At 29.1% G+C, this 20,797-nt stretch overlaps 1 protein-coding gene across 2 annotated transcripts in view; it reads left to right on the plus strand.

Moving 5' to 3' along the window:
- Positions 1 to 20,797, plus strand: part of LOC112689824 (fork head domain-containing protein FD5-like) — a 55,319-nt gene that overhangs the window by 6,562 nt on the left and 27,960 nt on the right. Inside the window, exon 2 of one of the 2 annotated variants that reach the window (XM_025563690.1) lies at positions 2,391 to 3,210. In XM_025563690.1, the coding sequence (XP_025419475.1) occupies positions 2,391 to 3,210 (820 nt within the window). The remainder of the gene's footprint in view (positions 1 to 2,390; positions 3,211 to 20,797) is intronic. The other variant, XM_025563689.1, reaches the window with a different exon arrangement.

Raw genomic sequence — 20,797 nt, forward strand, 5'->3', positions numbered from 1 at the left:
TATATATATATATATATATATATATATATATATATATATATATATATCAGCTAAATTATCCGGCCTTGCCCTAGAGTTATTTTACTATTTTAGATTAGAGTAATTACTATTTCTATGTGAAAAAAAAATATTATGTTGATAAAAATGCACAATAAATAAGTTGCTTATTACTAATATGACTATTATTTATTTCTATTTATCTTTAGTTAATTCTGTATTAATTTATTTTGGCTTCAATTGGTGGTTGTTGAAATCAACATACTCAAAAAAATAAAATATTTCATAGGTAAAAATTTAAAATAAAATGTTTATTGCACATCTAGAATATTAGAGGTATCACATATGTTAAATTTAAAATGTTATCGTTTTTAGATGTAGTAATCATAGAGTGAGTGAGTAATATTTAAATTTTTATTTTTATTGATTATATGACAATGACATAGTTTTACTGTAATTCTGTAATAAGTCTTATAACTACTTTTTTTAAATTATAATTAACTCTGAATCGTAAAGCATTTTATATCTACACATTATATATATATACCTAGTCTATAATATAAATTACATTTAGATGGCTAAAATATATATTTATTTATTGTATTACTCAAAATCTATATTTATTTTAAATAAAATGTATTCATAACCATAAGAGATTTATTTACGTTTATTTTTTTTTTTTTTTTTGTCGAATGTGGTTAGTTTCAACTAAAATGTAAAAGTAATAAAAGTAAATAAAGTAATTAATATAAATATGTACGACTATTTCGAAATTATAGATTTGGACTGATAATATGGCATTAGTTATAGGTTAATTTTATACTTTTTTGGCTCCATAGTTCGATATATGTAGACACTTTCCTAATATAATTTGCTATTATAACAATATTTAAAATTTTAATATTTAATTCAATAAAATATTGAAAATTATTGTATACTCCATACATAATACTCAATTAAAACTCACTAACAAAATAATGCGATCAAACGCAACCATGTACATAAATATTTAATACATAATATAATAAATGTAAGATAACATAAATACATTTTCATTTTTTTTTGTATGCAATTGCATTTTATTCAAACTTTAATAAAAACAATTATATTTGATATCTACATCAATCTGCTGATAAAGTAACATAATTTATTGAACCATGATGCAAAATACTTAGAGACTGAACTATGTCGTCACGCCCATATTGATTTAGTTTGAGTACATTAGAATTCCCGGGAGAAAATAATGAACATAAAAAATTGTTTTTCTACATATTTATAGATTTTTTTTATCATTAGTGGAAAAGGTTAAAAAGATTAAAATAATATCAATATTTGCCCGGATATTTCATTCGTAACAACTATAAATTTAATAACTTGTTCTCCTCTCTTGTATGCAATTAAATTTAATATCAATTAAAAATAATAAAACTTTAATCCACATGAACTTGCATTCAGCTTATAACATAAGATATTTCACTGAAATGTTATGCAAAGCATTAAAAGGTTACGCCCATATGTATTTAATTTTAATGTGTTGCACGTATAGAGGAAAAAAAAATGTTTGTAATAAATTGTTTTCTACGAATTTATTTTAGATTTGTTTAGGTTGTTGGTTGATTATGAGAAGAAGAGGTCAAAAAACAAGAGTGTATCAATATTTGTCCATATATGTTTTATTTGCTGTATATTGTATTTATTTATAGATATTTGAAATGTTTAGATTTTTTTTAGCTTTTTTAAATTATACTGATGCTGAATAATTAATTTTAAAGCGAGTCCATTTAAATAGGATTGAAAATCTTATACACGCCTGTCTTCAAAATCTACCTAAAAGATGAGCGTAAATTGGTATGAAAAAATATATTTTGAAATAAATTTGAGTTTTATTGATGAATTATGTGATTTTTTTGAACTTTAAAGTATAATAAAACTATAATTTACACAACCCCGTCAACGACAGTTATAGTATGTAACAAATTAAAACGATAAAAATGAAACAAAATTAATAAAAAAGCTAATAGCTATTATTTTTTGGTTTTTAAGGAGCAACATACCAGTATGAATATTTTAAACGTTTTTACATGTACTTGGAGCAGCAAAATCAATTCAATTTTTTTCTCTATTATTATTGTGTTCTGGCGGTAGGTAGTTCTTATTTTTCCTTGATACATTTTGTTTCACTATTTTGATGATCTATAGAATTATGATGTATACTATAATAATCAACAAATATTCGGTTAAGTGACTGGAATAAAGACACTTTATTATATAGACGCGTATTCTCGTACACATAACGTACGTAGTAATTAAATGTACAGCCCTCAGCTGTTCCGCATGCAATAATATTCATAAAAATATTTTAAAAAACCAAAAACCGTTTGTGCTATTCGCAGGTGGCAAAACTCGTTGCGGCACAACTTGTCGTTCAACGACTGTTTCGTGAAAATACCCCGGCGACCTGACCGACCGGGCAAAGGCGCGTACTGGGCCCTACACCCTGCCGCTCTGGACATGTTCGAGAACGGTTCCTTCCTACGGCGCCGCAAACGGTTCAAACTGCCGGCCGCCGACCGGGCACTGTTGGAGGCCACGTTCGGCCGGTCCTCGTCGTCCGCCTCGGCCACCGACTCACCACCGTCGCCGCACGGCACGCTGGCCCACGTGCGGACGCCACCGCGCGACATGACAATGGTGACGTCACCAACCGTGGTCCGCGAACCCTCGTTGTCGCCGCCGCCACCGCCGCCACCGGCGCAGACGCTATCGCTGTCGCTTATGGCGCCGCAACCGCCATCCGTCGTGGCCGCGGCGCCCGACCATCACCGGCACAAGCCAAAACCGTTCACCATCGAAAGCATCATCGCTCCTGGCGGCACACGTCACTCGGACGATGTGCCGCCGCCGCCACCCGCCGAGCGACCGCATCGCCGGTACCCGCCGCCCGTGTGTTTGTCGACCCAGTCGCACAAGCGCGCGGCCGATCACGTCGGTGCCGGTGACGTGGACGGCGACGGGAACAACGGGTACGCCGCGTTGTACGCGGCTGCCCTGCAGAACCTGCTCCAACATCAGTCGTTCGCCGCGGCCGCCAACATGTTCCCCGGGCCGTCCGCTCCGCTGCCACCGTTCCTCTACGTGCCGCACCATCACGCGCCGGCGCTGCCGCCGTTCCCGCAGCTGGTCAACTTCACGAACTTACACGACTGCGGTACGGCAAGTATACGGTTTTAGATCCTAGACGTACTCGGTCGGGTGGACCAGCTCAGCGGTATCATTTACCCGTTCCCCGAGTAGCGCCCGACCCATGAGTTTCACCTCCCTCTATTATATTTGTTTTTATTCAAGAAACGTTACCAGTGCTGTCTCTGTAAGCAGAGGACGAACGGAACAACGTACAAATAATAAAATCGACGGTTTTAATAGAATTAACTATAGATTTTATATTTTTTGTAGAGTTCGCGACGGACGGTTTTTTTTGAGATAATAATCGATCAACAAAATGATAATAATATTGATAAATATAGAGAATGTTACATGGTGGTGGAATTGAAAAACGTGCGTGTTCTTAGTAGTAATGGGAAAAATCTGGATTCACTGAAGTTTGAAAATCCGGATTTTTTGATATCCGAAATAGTTCAATTTGTTTATTGTAAACCCGGATTTCGGGTTCTAAAATCCGGATTTTACATTGAATCCGGATTTCGGATTTGAAAACATTGAATTAGTATTCTTTCAAGAATTATTTATAGTAAATACAATATAATTAACCATTCTTAAGATAAATGATATTTTGACCTAACCTAATATCATATAGAAATTTTTGTGTAATATTAAATATATAAGTCGGATATCATAAAATACATTTTAGTTATGATTAGTTGTATCTCCAAAAAATAAAGGTACGTAGGACTTGAAGCGTTTACCAATTAATAAAATATCTTATTTAGACCACCATCATCTTGTCCGAGAATTAAAATACGACTAAAAAGTGGTGTAATGAAAGTTATATGATTAGAATATAGAAATTTGTAATAATAAATCCAAATCTATGATTTTTAAATCCGAAAATCCGAAATCTGGATTTGGCAGATTTTCGAAGAATCCGGATTTCATTCTCATCACTAGTTCTTAGTACAGAGTAATTCCTAGTTACTTGATGTTTATACGTTATGATAAATTCATAAAGATAGATTAATTGCTTTACTACAGATAAATAAATTGTAAAGTCACCGTAAGTCACTAATTGCCTTCTGAATTTCAAATTGTGGATATCATATTTAAAGGCAAGTTACTTCAAGATTAGTTCAACATCCTCCGTTTTATATGCCATAATATGCTAGCCAGGGCATAAAAAAATTAATTTTAACTTTATAACTTAACTTATTTTCATTGATATAAGCAAAATAAATAATAAATTACTTTTAATCGAATTAAAGTTAAGGTAATTTATAAATAACATTTACTATAGAATATAAAATATTCAATATTATGTTTCAGTTTTTGTGTAACTATGATGTTATCAATATTCAGTGAAGTATGTTTATTTTTTTCCTGTTTTCAATAATACTTATGATTTTTATTATTTTATACCATATTACTGGGTATTTATACAGATATTAAAAACTAATAATAATAATAACTTAAGTTTATAAGTTAATTGAAAATGTTAATTAAACTTTTAATTTAACCGAGTTAAAAACAATAAAAGGCTAACTGTTAACTTTTTAAAATGTTTTCCATCAACTTAGGTAATTCAGTTAAAAATTATCATTAATTTGGCTAGGCTTGATAATATGTAGTAACCGGTTTCGGATTCGTTCCAATTTTTTAATAAGATACTCTTGACGGGGGTCTTAGATTATTAACTTTAATCAAAAATTGATCGTATGAGGAAGAAATCTAAAACACGCAGTCAAATTGGATTTTATTAAGTTCCCAACAATTACGTTATAAAAAATCTAAATAAACGTATGGCTTATTGTTGCAGAGTCGTTTTTGTAACTATTTCTTACAGGTGTATCGATCACTTTTCATAGTTTGAGTGTGATATTTTCTTCTATGCATTTTAAAGCACTTACGTATATTATTATACTTAATTTTATCGACGAGACGGTAAAAATCAGAACAAAAGCGTCATACATTATGTTATACAAATCGAAATCGCATGTTATAATTGTACGTGGAAAATTGAGTATTAACGGAAACATTTGTATAGAGGAAAAAAAACTTTATTTAAAATTTTTTTTGTTTATAATTGTATATATAGTTACTTATATATACATAGTTTTCTATTTGCTATAGAATAAACGAAATTATGAATAAGACTATAAATCATGTGAGTTAGTTTTAAAATATGTTTTTGTTATAATATAATGAATGGTTTTTATGTAATATACATATATTACGTTATATCATGTGTACACCTTACTATACCTACGCACTGTTTGAAAGCCTCCGCGAACACTATTTATAATTTCCTGTTTTGATTTACATAGAAATTAAAAGTATCGAAATTTGATCGGATTATGTTTTGTATTTGTGAAATATCCAATTTACATTGAAGATTTTGCATATACCTTAATATATCTTATGAAAAACTATAATTAAAAAATAGGGTAGGTTAATCGGTCAGTATCATAGTGCGTATATTAGGAAGTTTTCAACAATTTTAGACACTGCGGAAGAAAAACAAATATTTTACACGTTTAAATCATAGAAGCGGGGAATCATCAGGAATACGTTTTGCGGTAACAAGGAAAACTTCAATAATACGATGATGCCGTTTTACAGTAAATTCTTATTTGGCATAGAAAACCAAGTGATTGAGTTTTTTGTTAACACTAAAATTTCGAAGTCATATAATATGTTTTTAATGTACATGTGTAGGTGCATCCTATTTCTAATTTATCGTGTAAAATTGTGAACTTATTCATTATGGAATGGAAATTTGTGATGTTAAGTCAAAGATAATATTCAAATGTTTCAATTAAATAATAGCCTAGTTATAGATCAGTCAATTTCAATAGCGACCAAAGCCCATCCAGTATTGATCTTATATGTATATATATATATATATATATATATATATATATAAATTAAGCTGTGTATCATATTGCATATGTTTTGTTGAAATCTTTTTTTTTTTTATCAAGCTTTTATTCAGAATTAACAATATATATCTGGACATTGTTTTACCGGGACTTTTAATCGTAACAACACAAATACAAACGCTTATATCAGACCGTCATTAAGTCATTTATTTATTTAATTACTAGGGAAAAAATTATAAATTCACAGCACAAGTTCATGCAATAATAATGTATGTACAATATGACGTTCGTAAAATATATGCAATGGTCCATTGTAGACTCTTTATAATAGTGGCAGTCAAAATTGAATTTTTCTGTGGATGTTGTTGGATATTTCGTCGGAAAAAAAAGTTTCATTGCTTCCATAAAGTATCTAATCATCGTAATATATATATGTACTATATAATGTAGCTAAATGCGCACTGAACGTATCGGTTTATGTTATGTATATTAAAACCCTATTACTTTTTTTACTATTTTACATGCCAACAATCGCATTCTACGTAAATATGCAAATACGTAAATATGTAAAAGTTTTCGTCAAATTATAATTTTTATTTTAATATTTCATCGAATCATTTGTATACAATAATAATGATAATAATAATAGAGGTATTTTTTACGTACTCGATCTGAAAACTCCCGAAAGTTAAACATTTACGGGTAAATGTATAAAATATAAATATATATTTATTATATATATATAATAATAATATATAATATAATATAATATATATAATAATATAATAATAATATATATATAATATATAATATATATAATATATATTTATATAAATATAAAAAGCCATAAGTTTTAAAATAATAATATTTATTAAACGAAAACGGTACAAATTTTCATGTTCATACGAATAATAATAGGAATGATAAGAACATGCGATTAGAATAACGATATCATGTAAATTAAAGCACTCGTGTCGTTTTGTGGATAAATAATATTTTATAACATAATAGTCGTATACTGGATTGGTGTTATATTAAATATGTATGGTCGACGGAGCTATATATACATGTATACACTTGACTGACCATCATGTTTTATTATTATTACATCGGAAACCGTTTATAACGACATCGTTTTATAAGACGTTAAATATCTGTTAGTAGTTACAGTCAATGCTAACGGTATACGACTTACCTGATAAAACGAACTTTTTTTTTGGTCCCTTCAATGTTATTATAAACCGTTTGTGTTGTACAATATTTGTATACACATTACACGCTCCTCTCGACACTTTTTTATAAAAATAGCCGTCGGAGGTCTATTGTTCGCATTAAAAACATGAAACGAGTGCACCAAGTCATATTATTTTTATACATAGATTACATAAAACTAAAGTCAAGTCCACACAAACGCGTACACGCACTATTATGTCGTGTTATAGTTTCCGTTGTTGTCATTGAACGTGTTAGTCATCGTGTGTATAGAGGCACCTACACAGTATAACGCGTCGTAAAGTATTACGTATTGTTTGGAAAGCTTATACATTAATACGGTGCGTTTAAATCATCATTATACTTATTGTACGCATACGTCACGTGTAAGTAATGTGTACACGTATCTAAGTCAGAAGAACAGATTTTTTTTTCATCTTGTTTGATGTAAAACACGATTGTTGAATGATATACACATACGTATATAATCCTTATGCTATACTCGCAATAGTAGGTTGGTGTCGTACATACAAAAGCTAAATCTTGTCTACCATAGCTCACAGGTGCCTCGTTTACGTTGAATTTACTACCTCTGTAAATATATTATGCTTATGTGATTGGTAGTTCTATATAAAATCATAAGATTATTATATATACATATATAAGTATACATATATTTATAAAATTACCTAAAAAAGTGTACTTAAAATTAGTTGACGCTCAGTAAATTGTACTATTAATTAGTTTATATGAGGAGACACTTATTTACTATAAGAATTAGAAAAAAAATTCACTAATATCTATATAGAATATAATAATATCTTACACAATAACGTCCATTTTGTCTTTTTTTCTTATCGATTTTTTCGCGTGCTTCTGGTTTTTTCTTAATTTAAGATTTTCAAACAAAAATTATTACTTAATGCGTCGTATTCAGTAACTGCGTTTATTTTTGTTCTAAATAGAATTGTATTTGTTAATTTAAGCGCGAAAGTTTCGGAAACCGATCGATAGATTTTGGTCACTTACACCATATACAGAGTTTCTCAAATTATGAACGCTGGTTTCTAGGAGCGCTACAAGAATATTAATATAACATAGGAGTTCATTAAATTAATTTTATAGTACATCTCACAGATATCAAATAATTTATAGATCGTATAACCTACATCTATGCATTTAATTTGTGTTTAATCTTTTAGCGATATAGTAAAAAAAAAATTAATCACCAAATTTAAGGCACACATAATGAATTTCATATTCAATTTAGAGGGTCCCATAACAAATAAGTTTTAGAGAAAATATACATTAAATATGTATCGTAATTTATGTTTGTCCGTTAAACTATACACCGAATTAGACGCGAAAAATAATTTTTTTTAATTCATCCCTCGGGTATTGGTTATATATACATATTATAGGATAGCTGGTTATATATCTATACTGTAATATGTCCCACGCAACGATAGTTAACTGTTTATATACTTTCGCGGTATTACGGGGCCCAATGTAATAAAGTGAGTAGTTCTCGAGGGGGCTTGAGTAACTTATTTCCGAGGGCACTTTTTGAGTATGAGTAATTAGATATACGCATAAAAAGTAAACGACAAGCAAAGCATAACATGTTTATATAGCATATATATATCCCTTGTGAATTGCGTGACTGCGAACTTGATAAAATAAGTGTTTGGATGATTACTTTTTATATTTCATGGAAAAAACATTTGGTTGTAAATACTATTTAAGTACCTAGTTACCTTTACCAAGTTTAAGTATACAGAGTCCCTATTAGGAACTAAAATAACATGGTAGTAATATGGTGTAATATGGTACCTATATACTATGTTTTATTATAACACAGTACAGAGGACCAATGTTTTTTTTTTATCAACATTGAGTTGATACAACCAAAACATTTGGTTGAAATTCCTCCCAATGACGAACCATCGATTATGATTTATGGTTTTAATAACTTGAATGTTGTTAAAAATAAGCAGTCATACACCATACTTCTAATTATGTTGTAAGTTAATGATAACCATTCTTATATCGTTTGTAGAAAATATTGTAAAATTATTGTATGAGCAATCGGAAGATAATTCCTTTGTGTTAATTATTTGTATGTTTTTCAACAGTATATGAAAAAATCATTATTTAGTATTTAAATCGCCTCTATCATTTATATTATTTTCTTTTTATAACTGGTTTAGATTTATTTTCTCTAGACGTTCTATTTTCTTTTGTTCGCTTATGGTTTTTTGTTGTTCTTTCAATTCCAATGTGGATTTGACTGGTGAGCTTTTTATATTTATACTTAACATTTTGGGCCTAATTTAACGTTTAGAAACAGGTGTTATTGCCACTGGCAAAGCTGTTAGTTTTGCTAACATTTCAAGGGTATGTTTATTTTTTTCAATTTGTTCCAGGTGTAAGCTGTTAATTTATTGGTTCTGTTTCTATAACTTGGATGATATTATTTTGTAAATATTTTTTCAATATTTTCAATAGGTCTTTTTGTGACCTACGCAGAAGCAAAATCATAATTCAAAAAACCATTTTGATTAAAGCGTTTTATTCGACAAACACTACAACTTTTATAGCATTTTTTTCTGTAGCAGCTCGACTATATACTTAACTAAATAGTTTTTTGATTCCTCAATTATTTATAGTACGTTCTGGGTTATTTATCATGAATGTGTCACAAGTTTAACTGTAATGCGTTTTTAGATGGTCGAAAACTGCAACGTCTGGTAGTTTAAATTTATGAGTGGTATGGAGAAGAAATTCAAATATCGTAATATTGTGTTCACGATAAAAACGAATGGCTTGAAGAGAAACATATGATACTTGTATACAGAATTAATAATAAAGGATTTTCAGCAGTTGATATGACATGGGTACAAAAATGCTCAAGATAAAGCAAAAAAATTTCAGAAATCATCCAACCATTATCATTATCAATGGCAAATGAACCAGGAAGTACTCTTTTTACTAATTGTTTATCCATAGGTTTTCGTGCGAACATTAGGTAGGGAGGTACTTATACATCTGTAGCATTTATTGCTAGAACAACAGTAATATTTTTTCCATGTTCAGCAGATAAACTGTTTGTCATTCTTCGTGCACCATTTGGTGAAATAAATTTTGGTAGTTGAGTTAATCTATAGTTTATCTGGTATATCTATACCAGATTCATCCATATTAAATATTTGGCTGACATTAAAATGTTTTTTAATTTCTTTTAGTTCGTCAAAAATAAAACAACATTAATTTTATTGAATGCCATAAGCAGACCAATAGAAGTGACTTCTGATTTTCTAACATTAAAGTTACACTGAAACATTAAATTACTCATCCAATCATCTAGAATCATTTATCGTAACCTGCTAATTTAATCCACGTATTGAACTGATGAAGAATACCTCTTTGAAGAAATAATCAAATATATTTAATATTTATATAAAAATTAGAACATTAAATAAAAGTTTAAATTGAACGCCGGTTGGCTACAAAATATTTTTGAGGATATTTTCTATTTGTATTTAAAAATGTAATATGATCAAGTTTTAAGTTCAAGTTAGAATAAATTAACCTTATCTGACTAATCCAAACTTGTTAAAGGTAGTATTATTTTACTAATTTAACAGCGAAACTAAACAAATTTAACTAATATTATGTCTTAAATTATGGGGGGAGGAATTGCATTTGATGTTCATGTTCTAGTCTGATCCATATTTTCTGGGCCAAAAAAACTTCACAAATCCGCTCCTGTTATAGTTATCAAAATTTGGATTTAATGGAAACAAAGTCACCATATATTACACCTAAATATATATTAAAATATTGAACTTCAATTGTTGACATCTTGAATTTTTTTTTTTATTCCTTATAACATCCATAGATATTAATTAAGTTTTGCTTTGAATCTCCACAGAACCGGAGTTAAAAAAACTGGGTATTATATGGATATCCGAAGAAAAATATTTTAAATTAACAAAGATCCCCTTTAAAATATCATACATAAGGTCAACTGAATAATTTTTTAACTTGTGAAAACCATTAATTTGGGTCTATACACACATTTCGTTGATTCCTGTTAGTGATAAGATATCTATGTTTGTACCATGTGAATAATTTTCTTTATTTTTCATCTTATTGTCAACTTGTAATACTAAAAATTACATTCACTTCTAGAACACAAAAAAAAAACCGAAATAGATAATTTGTATTAAAGGTTTCACTAATATCTAGCATATAATTTAAATCTAATCATTTTTATCACCTAGAATTAAAGCTTAGAAGGTTAGGTTAGGTTAATTAAATTATGTATCATTGACTTTCCGCATTCAAATTTATACCATTGCTTTGAAAATAATTGATTCTATTAATAAATTTTTAAAAAATATTTTTATTTCCAAACTTTTTACGATCATCAGCAATAAAAATATAATTCAGAAAATTTTAAATTAATAAATACTGAAATTCTGATCAAAAGCCACTATCCAAAAGATTCTTAATTTTTTTCCTCTGCATGAGCAACGAAAGAATTGTTAGTCTCATCAAAGAAATTATAAAAAAGATATAATAATTTTATCTGAGCTGTTCTAATATTTATCTTTTTATATCTCACTTTGTACAAAACTGCAAACAATTTTCAATACTATAGAATTAAATTTTTATAAAACTTAAAAATAGATTTTAGTACATGAATTGTTAAAAAAATACTTTTAAGAAACATGGAATAAAGCAAATATTTACATTTACAGAATTAATATAATTTTAATATTTAGTAATTAATAATCCTCTGAACAGTTAAGCCAACCGAAATAAAAATAATCATTTACAATAATCTAATTATTTTTTTTTTTCGCGTTCTTATCGTATAAACATTGTAGTCTATGATGTTCTAGTAAATATTATAATAATACGGTTCATTTATTTTTTATTTTTTATATTCATACGTCATTCACGTGAGACCGTGTCACGTGAAAAAAAATTTATTCTCTATAACCTGCGCGCGTACATTGTGATCATTAGTCAAAGTTACGTGTTCAATCGGTATTATTGTAATCTGGATCAATCGGAGAAAAACGTACATCATCTTTCGTTTAATTACATACAATTTTGCAACCGTACATCATCAGGTACTGATCGAATGACTTACAGTATTATATCAATAACTATACTGTTCTCGAGAACAATTTTGTATTTAATAACATACCTAGTTATGTTATCTATAGTTTTCCACAGTTTTTCGTTCTCTGGCATCAATTTGTCTGAACTTTGAACGTTTTATTAAAATAGATTTTGAACAATTATCAAATATGTGGTTCAATATGTTTATTGTTGCGTACACCTACTTTATATTATAATGTGTGTTGCGCGTTAAGGAATTTTCGAAAACCAAGTAAAATGATTGTGTACCAATACAAATTGAATCGTGTGAAAACCATGTGTATGATTTTGGTAATACAATCGCTCTTTTATGCATCCATTTGTTTGAATGTATAAGTCAAAAAAATTATTGATAACTATCTGGCTATTTTTCTATTAACTTGTCATTTATAAATTATTTAACTATTTTAGTTATTTATTTACTCATACTCCTTTCGAATAATATTTACTCATATACAACAAGACATTTTTTTTTTGAATTTTTCAGCGAATAAATACGTAACTGTTACAGGTAAGCACAAGGTCAGTTGAAGGATTAGTCTTTTTGTTGATATTTTCTATCAATTTCGATGCACGCGCTTTTTACCCGGTCTTAGAGAACAATATTTTTATTTAAAATATTTAAATTTTAGAAAAATATTTAAATTTCGTAAATTATAGACAATAATTTATTTAAATTTATAACTTTATCGTCCTAATTGTTTTCTGTCGCAATACGTTAGATATAATATTTAATGAATGTATATGTTACAGTTAAAACTCAAAATTCGTCAAAATTATTCTTAACTAGTCAACACTAGTTTTCACGAATCAATTCCGTCAAAACTGATATTGACTAAGTAACCAGGATTTCAATATTGTTACTAGTTTTTTAAGTGTATATTGGGAGCGATTTATTCCACATGAAGCAAGATACTTAGTCATTACAGAATATTATATTAATATCATTGTTAGGTTTATTGTATGATAGTCGATATTTGACGCCGGCTGGTCGAAGTTATCTTAATTTATTTTCATAAATTATGCTACGATAAACGCCATATAACTTTAAATGCCATGATAGTTTGCCTTGCCAATATAAATAATAAAAATAATACTTATTTCTGATTGACCTTTGCCAAATTAAAAATTTGTGTCAACATTGAAGTCCTGGTTAAAACCGGTTTTGACGAATTTCGGGTTTTAACCGTATTATTTATAAGTTTATATAGATTTTAAGAAATATTGAGAGTTTTTAGTGAGATTATTAAAATTAGACGTTTAGCCAGCAGAGCAAGGTAATCAAATAAAATATGGGAAAAGTCACAGATACGTTCATTTAAATGAAATGTACAGAACGGAGAATCATTTAGGCCAAGTTCAAATGAGCGGTTGGGTAGTAGACGTATGTCCCATGCGTAACAGATTGAATTGAACTATATATGGTATGTGTAAAATATATACAGTTGTTTTCATATGTTTTACATTGATCAAAGCGATACAATCGTATAAATCTTCAGTTTTCGATTATAATGCGTTATTTTAATCGTCATATTTAAGTATATTCAATCGTAGCCGATTGATATTAATCTCTACAGTACAATTGGGTTACTGCTAGCGAGAACATTATAATTTCGTTTTACTGCTTCTATTGATATTGTTTTTTTTTTTTTTAATATTCAACTAAACGCGCATATTAACGTAGTGCACGTGTGCGCAGGGGTCGAAGCCAATAATTACAACAGTATGTTATACAATCGAAAGGTTAAAAACGCGGTGTACATCTCCACCACTCAAGTGTTTTCAAGATTAAGATCGAGTCTAACGTCAGTTTTGCGGTGCAAAGAAAAGCAGATGTTTTATTTAATAAAGGTGTTAGGCACATTACACCAAGCGACCGTACATATACCGTACGCGCATACACGGGTGTACGCACCTGCAGCCCGGTGTTGATTTTCTTCCATTACAACACCGACTCGGCTTCCGGAGGGGGTGACGGAGTGCAATATAAAATCTTGGTGCTGAAGGCTTCGTAAACGTGTAATTAATTGATAATCATCTTTTGAGTTTTACACATTTTCTCGTGTTTTTATTACACACAATACACACATACGTGGGCATAACACTGTATCGCGTTGTACGGTTGATATTACGTTTTTATGCATCACCGTCGGTGCGCGGCGACCGGCGTAAGGAGAAATACGTGCGTTCAAGGCTGTGTTTATCGTTAATAAGTACAGGTCCGTGTGAATAGACAATAGCCGACAATAACTGCAAATTGTTTTGACCCCCCCCTCCCACTCATTCCTCCATATATCCTCGTGGGGTTGAAGTGAAACAAAGTTTTTATCTACTCACCTGCTTACGGAATGAACAAAAACTAGTAGGAACACGGATTATTCAGTCCGATGCATATATTATTCACACCTATTATATTAACATCTGAAAGAATTTTTCCTTCTCGATAATTTAACAACGTGTTTACAAAACTGTCAGTGTAGGTTGAAGTAAAATGGTTTTTAAATGCATGAAATCAGATAAAAATATTGGATCGAAATTCAAGAGCCAACGTTTAGAATTTAATTTCATTTGTTAGTAGAATTATTTAGTTACATTTAAAAATAAATATAGATCATCGGATTCCAAAATAGGTCTAAGTAAAGAAAGATTGGTATAGTAATATATAGTGAGGATTTTATAGGCATAAAAATCAAAAATATATGAGTAAATAATTAAATAATTCAGTTATTTAATCAACTACTTACCTAAAACGCAATTCAAATTTAAAGTGTTTATTAAAAACTTATGGCTTTAACAAATCTTTTTACTTATGAACATATGATAAATGACTTAGAATTAGCTTAGTATAACATTTCAAACTGTACAACAAAAAGTAATTGATTTAATGAAAATATATTTTATTGTTGGATGAAATTTAACATTTCTAATTTTTCTTGTTTACATTGTATTTTTTATTTAAATTTGTTATCACATGTGTCCAACTTACTATCGAATAAATGTTAATAGAAAAAAAACAATGTAAACCAATTAAACCCTCACTTTGTTAAGAACAGAATTTATTGAATGGTACTGAAATCAAACTTTGCCCGTTCTTTTACAGATCCAATCCTATTGTAATAGAGGTTAGGTTACATATTTTTATACTGTTTAATAAACAGTGTTTATTAAAGGAGAAAAAATTAATGTGCAATAATTCGCTAAAAAACTGTATATTACAATCAAAAATATTAATAGTCTGAAAATCGTAAAAAAAAAATACATAAAAATATTTATTATATAAATAAAATAAAAAATATTAAAATACAAAATTAATAAATATACCTACTTATATTTATATTGAAAAGTAAAATTGTAAAAAATTTTAATTTTTTTTTAATATATTTAATTTAATAACAAAAAATACATACAATATCTTATCACGAGAATATTTATTCATTGAAGTATTGAAATCTTCTTTATACTATTAGAACTTCAAAAGTTTCATAAAATATCCGACATTAACGAAGTTGAAAACTGACTAGCTGTAAATTTTATTTTCAGAAGTTCATTAACAATGGATTTTAAACTTTTGATTCAATCTGAGAACAACCTTTGGAAGGTCAAACTATATATTCATTTCTAAAAAACTTAAAAAAAAAACATTTAACTAATTTTACTAAAATTCTATGTTCAATGCATGAAAGTAGTGATAAAATGTTAACAAAATAGTTTTCAATACCTAGAATATATTTATCTAGATTTAGTTTACATTATGAACTTGGACGTTTCATATTCAAATCTTACACCAATTAACAAAATTTGTTACGCACAATATAGCTAATTAAATAATAATCTCAATTTGTTCCTTATAGTTTTATAGATTTTTTTTTTTTTTTATATATATATATATATCTGTTTATACTAATACATTTATATTTAGTATTTAAATAGGAAATAGAATAACCATATTAGTTCAATGATATAATTTATACAAATACTTTTATAACATTTCGTTTTTTTATTACACATCTTATCTCAGTACGTAGGTAGTACAGTGTAGTTTAGTGGAACGCACTTGAAAATATATTGAGGCTTATTTTTACAACTCATATACTAGGTTATTGTACAAACGCAAAATAAATAATTAATCAATTTGTACAAATAGTGTGTTTTATAGAATATTTCGTTTTTCAAGATAAAATCAGAAATAAATTAAAATAATATTTGTACGGTATTTTCCTTTGGACCAATCAATTATTCTTCGAAATTCTAAATCAAAACACTATTGGTCTATACTAGTTTATAATATTATTATAAAATATAATTGTTAATAATTTTATTTTAGTGTACTATGGAATATATTTGGTATAAAATTCGAATAATACTATTATTAATATTAATTTAAATTTAAATTTATTATAAGAGTAAGAAAAAAATGTCTTTATATAAATGTAAATAATCAATGTTTTTCGATTGACCGAATAAAATTAAAGTTAAAAAATGGAAAAAGAAAAGGAATTTAGCCAGTCAAAAAAATATAATTTTTAATTTTAGTTATTATATTTTAAAATAATTAATTCACCTTACGTCGGTATAATGTTAACCACTTATATGTTGAGGTACCATTAGTTCGTTTTTAAGAATAATCTTATCTATTACTGATAAAATGTATACGTGAGTTTTGTATGGCATAAAAAAAGACCTTGATATAAATGCTCTCGCATAGCTTTATTGACTTAGGTCATTACCCGCAACTTATTTACCGAAATTGATTATAATCAAAACGTGATTTTAGTTCACAAAATAATAATTAGAAGGTTACATTAAAACAGCCTTTATAATGAAAATTTACGCAACTATTTTTAGATTAATCATCAATAAAATATTTAGTTACCTATTTTAAAATATAAATATAATATAAAAATGAATTATGACATTATGAATGAGCTATACCAATTAATTATTTAATACTACATTTTTTTTTATACATGTGTATATATAATATATTTGGCTAAATCTGTTTTTAAACCTTTTGGACTGAATAACCTTAAAAGTCAAATGTAATTTTATTTAGTTTGAATTATTAACTCAACAAAAAAATCAATATAAATACAAATCATAGTAAAATAGTTATCAATTAGATTTATTATATACGTTATATCATGTTTTGCTAAATAATTATATAGTTTTCAATACTTTACATCATTCTCTAAACTCCTTGACATAGTATTATTTATAAAAATAAACATTAAATGAAACCAACACTAATAATATGCATGAATGGCATAATTTTTTTTTCTATCATATACCTACATAATTTTGACCAAAAAATACTTAAATATTTTATTAAAATCTCAGTTGGTGATCAAAATTAATTGTCAGTGAAATAACTTAAGAAATTAATTCCTATTTAAATTTTTATCGCTTTGTGCACTTATTTCATAATTATACGTATAATTTTTCGATGGTTGCGTTCATTATAATTATTTTAGGGCATTAGGCTACTCGATATTTATAATCATGTAGTAATACATCATAGCAAACGTCATATCAATAATTACAATGTAGTATCGGTATGATTTATTAGGTTTTTAAATATTTGATTAAATAATTATTCGGTAAATATTTTTTTTAATATTAACATTAGCATTGATAATTATTAATAATTAATCTTTGTAACTTTGTGTATAAATTTAATGAATTATAGTTGAAATGTATAAATATTCACTTTTGTTTTTACTTTGTTTAATACATCACCGTAGGATGCGTATATATAGTGCATTGTACATATTATATGGGAGGGTTTCTTTTTTTTTTTTTTTAATTTGATATCAATAAATAACTGGGGCTCTTTGAGAGGAGTTCGTGGTGTAGAAGCCCAGGGTTATCTTGCTTTATAAAATATTTGTTCTTCATAATATAACGTTTAAAATTTCAAAATGTAAATTACCCTTCGGTAATTTACATTTTGAATTACATTTAATTTACATTAGCCTTCGCTAACCGAATTTCTTATAAATAATTTCTGTTCGGGCAATCAAACACGATCACATGCATCATGTTCATAAGGAAGCCTGCAGTGAGAAATTTTTTGAACTAGTCAATAATAACGTGTTGGCCACGTCAGTCGTTCCCGAGAAACCGAAAGACAGAAGCTACATATTATATTTGAACTCGGATGCTTGCACATTTGTTTTATTACTCTTTTCGTAATAATTTAATTTGCATAAACGAGGCTCTAAACCGCTCTTGGTACCACCGGTAAAAGTTAGCCACGGTTATTGTCTTGAGGTCAGTGAGATATTCTGACCGATGATTAGATATTCATACACACGCGATTATTGATAGATGATTATTTCAAATAAGATGATTCTTTAATTACTCTTTACTGAAAATAAAATACGATGGTTATATACTTATAACTGCGACAAATACAATCGACTGACTTGATTGATTTTATTTGTAATCTCATCGATAATATAGCATTTAGCTCGAGAAACTAAGTAATTAAATTGTGGATCTTTATTGAATTTGAACTGGACGTTACAAGACTTAATCGTTTCATGAGTAATTATTTGGTTTAAAATTAGTAAAATCCAGTGCGCTCGGGCATAAAGATGATTATGATGTATTACATCAAAATGTTTTTTCGTAGAGTACTAGTGAGCAATATTCTTCCGTGTCAATTGTAACGATTAAGAGATTATTTCATCAACTTACGCGCGCAATATCACAAGAGGCCCAACAAAAAAATGAGAAATAAAAAATCGAAATGGTTTAAGCAAGTCGCTTGACCAACTGCTTGGACGGAGAACGTTGTATAATACACCGATCATACCGACGTGTAAAATTACACACGCCAATTCGGTTGCTTACTACGCCCGACGGCGTGTTATGCGTTTGCGGATCAATCGAAATGTTACGGCGGCCAATCGTTTTTCGCGACGATCGATAAATAATAGTTATAAAATTATACGGATGGTTCGGGATCGATACGGGTACATTGTACATGCCATTGCAACGCGGTGTATTCATAGGTGTGTACCTTATTCACGGTTTCTGCGCTCGGTATGTAGTGTTCAGTACGTATAGTTCACCGTGTTTATTATGATTATTTTTCTACACGGAAAAACGGTCGCGTACTACACATAACGCTCGGACGTTTTGGACGAAAAATAAAATGAAATCGTAGTTTTTTGTATATTCCTCCGGTCGGCGTAGTAAATAATAATAAACCGACGTACTCATTATTATTATAACTTTGCCGTCTCCGGGGCCATAAAAAAATAAACAAGTCTGAAAAGTAAATTTTTTTTATTTTTCTGCGGTATATTTGTGCAGAACTATCTCTACCTATGTGTACACCCAGAGTATAATATATTTATTATATATATATATATATATGTGTGTGTGTGTGTGTGTTCATCATGTATGTACATAGTATGTATTCATGGACAGACACACTTGTAGATGTACAATAATAATAACTAACTCGTGTAGGAAAAATAATAAGAAGAAACCTTTTATTCTCATAACCGCAAAAAAAAAAAAACGTTCTCCCGACACCTGGGCCGTCGTAGCTATATGTGTCTGCAACGCTCAGACGAAAATTATACGACCTGACCGCTGCCGATGTGTGCGCGCGTGTGAGTGTCTTAAACATAATACGCTATTGTATCGGTCGGTATACGTACACACATACACACGCGTGCGCGCGCGTTCGCGTTTATCTTTTTAAATTCCAATTACCTGTCTTACACACACGCACAATTACGTATACATTGGTACAGTAAACGTATACGCATCTACATAATACATCATAGAGTAATAATATTATACGTTACGTACCCATATACATTTATACTTTACATTATACAGAGCGAGTAAGATATGCGTTGTACTCGTGTCGGGTTATTCCGACTGTCCGACCGCAAAACACTTCTGTGTCCCATCGCCGATACAGGGTTTCATACACACACACACACAAACACACACAGCGGATGTAACACTAATAATAACGTTTTACATATTATTATATACCAATATTTTATTTTTGTTTTTCTTTCACACGCCGCGTCCGTCAAACTCGTGATAGCAGCGTACGGACCGTTTTTAACTATGTTCGTAGTACGTATTTGGGTTAGGTTAACCAAAGATCTGATACTAGATCCCCTGCGGTAGCTTTAACGTATGTATAGGCTGCGGGCGCATGTACAGAAAAAAAAAGGTCTTATGGTCTTCAAGGAATAAGAGCGATTGTTAACAGTAGTGACGGAAAATTTAATTTAGTTTTACCTGTACGATGTTATTTACACCAGCCAAAAACCATGTTGATTGTTAATTGTACGTATAAAAATACAAAACAAACATTTTTTTTTTTCGAA

The sequence above is a fragment of the Sipha flava genome, unplaced genomic scaffold (assembly GCF_003268045.1).
Source record: "Sipha flava isolate LNK unplaced genomic scaffold, YSA_version1 472_pilon_pilon, whole genome shotgun sequence".
In the NCBI taxonomy this organism is placed as follows: Eukaryota; Metazoa; Arthropoda; class Insecta; order Hemiptera; family Aphididae; genus Sipha; species Sipha flava.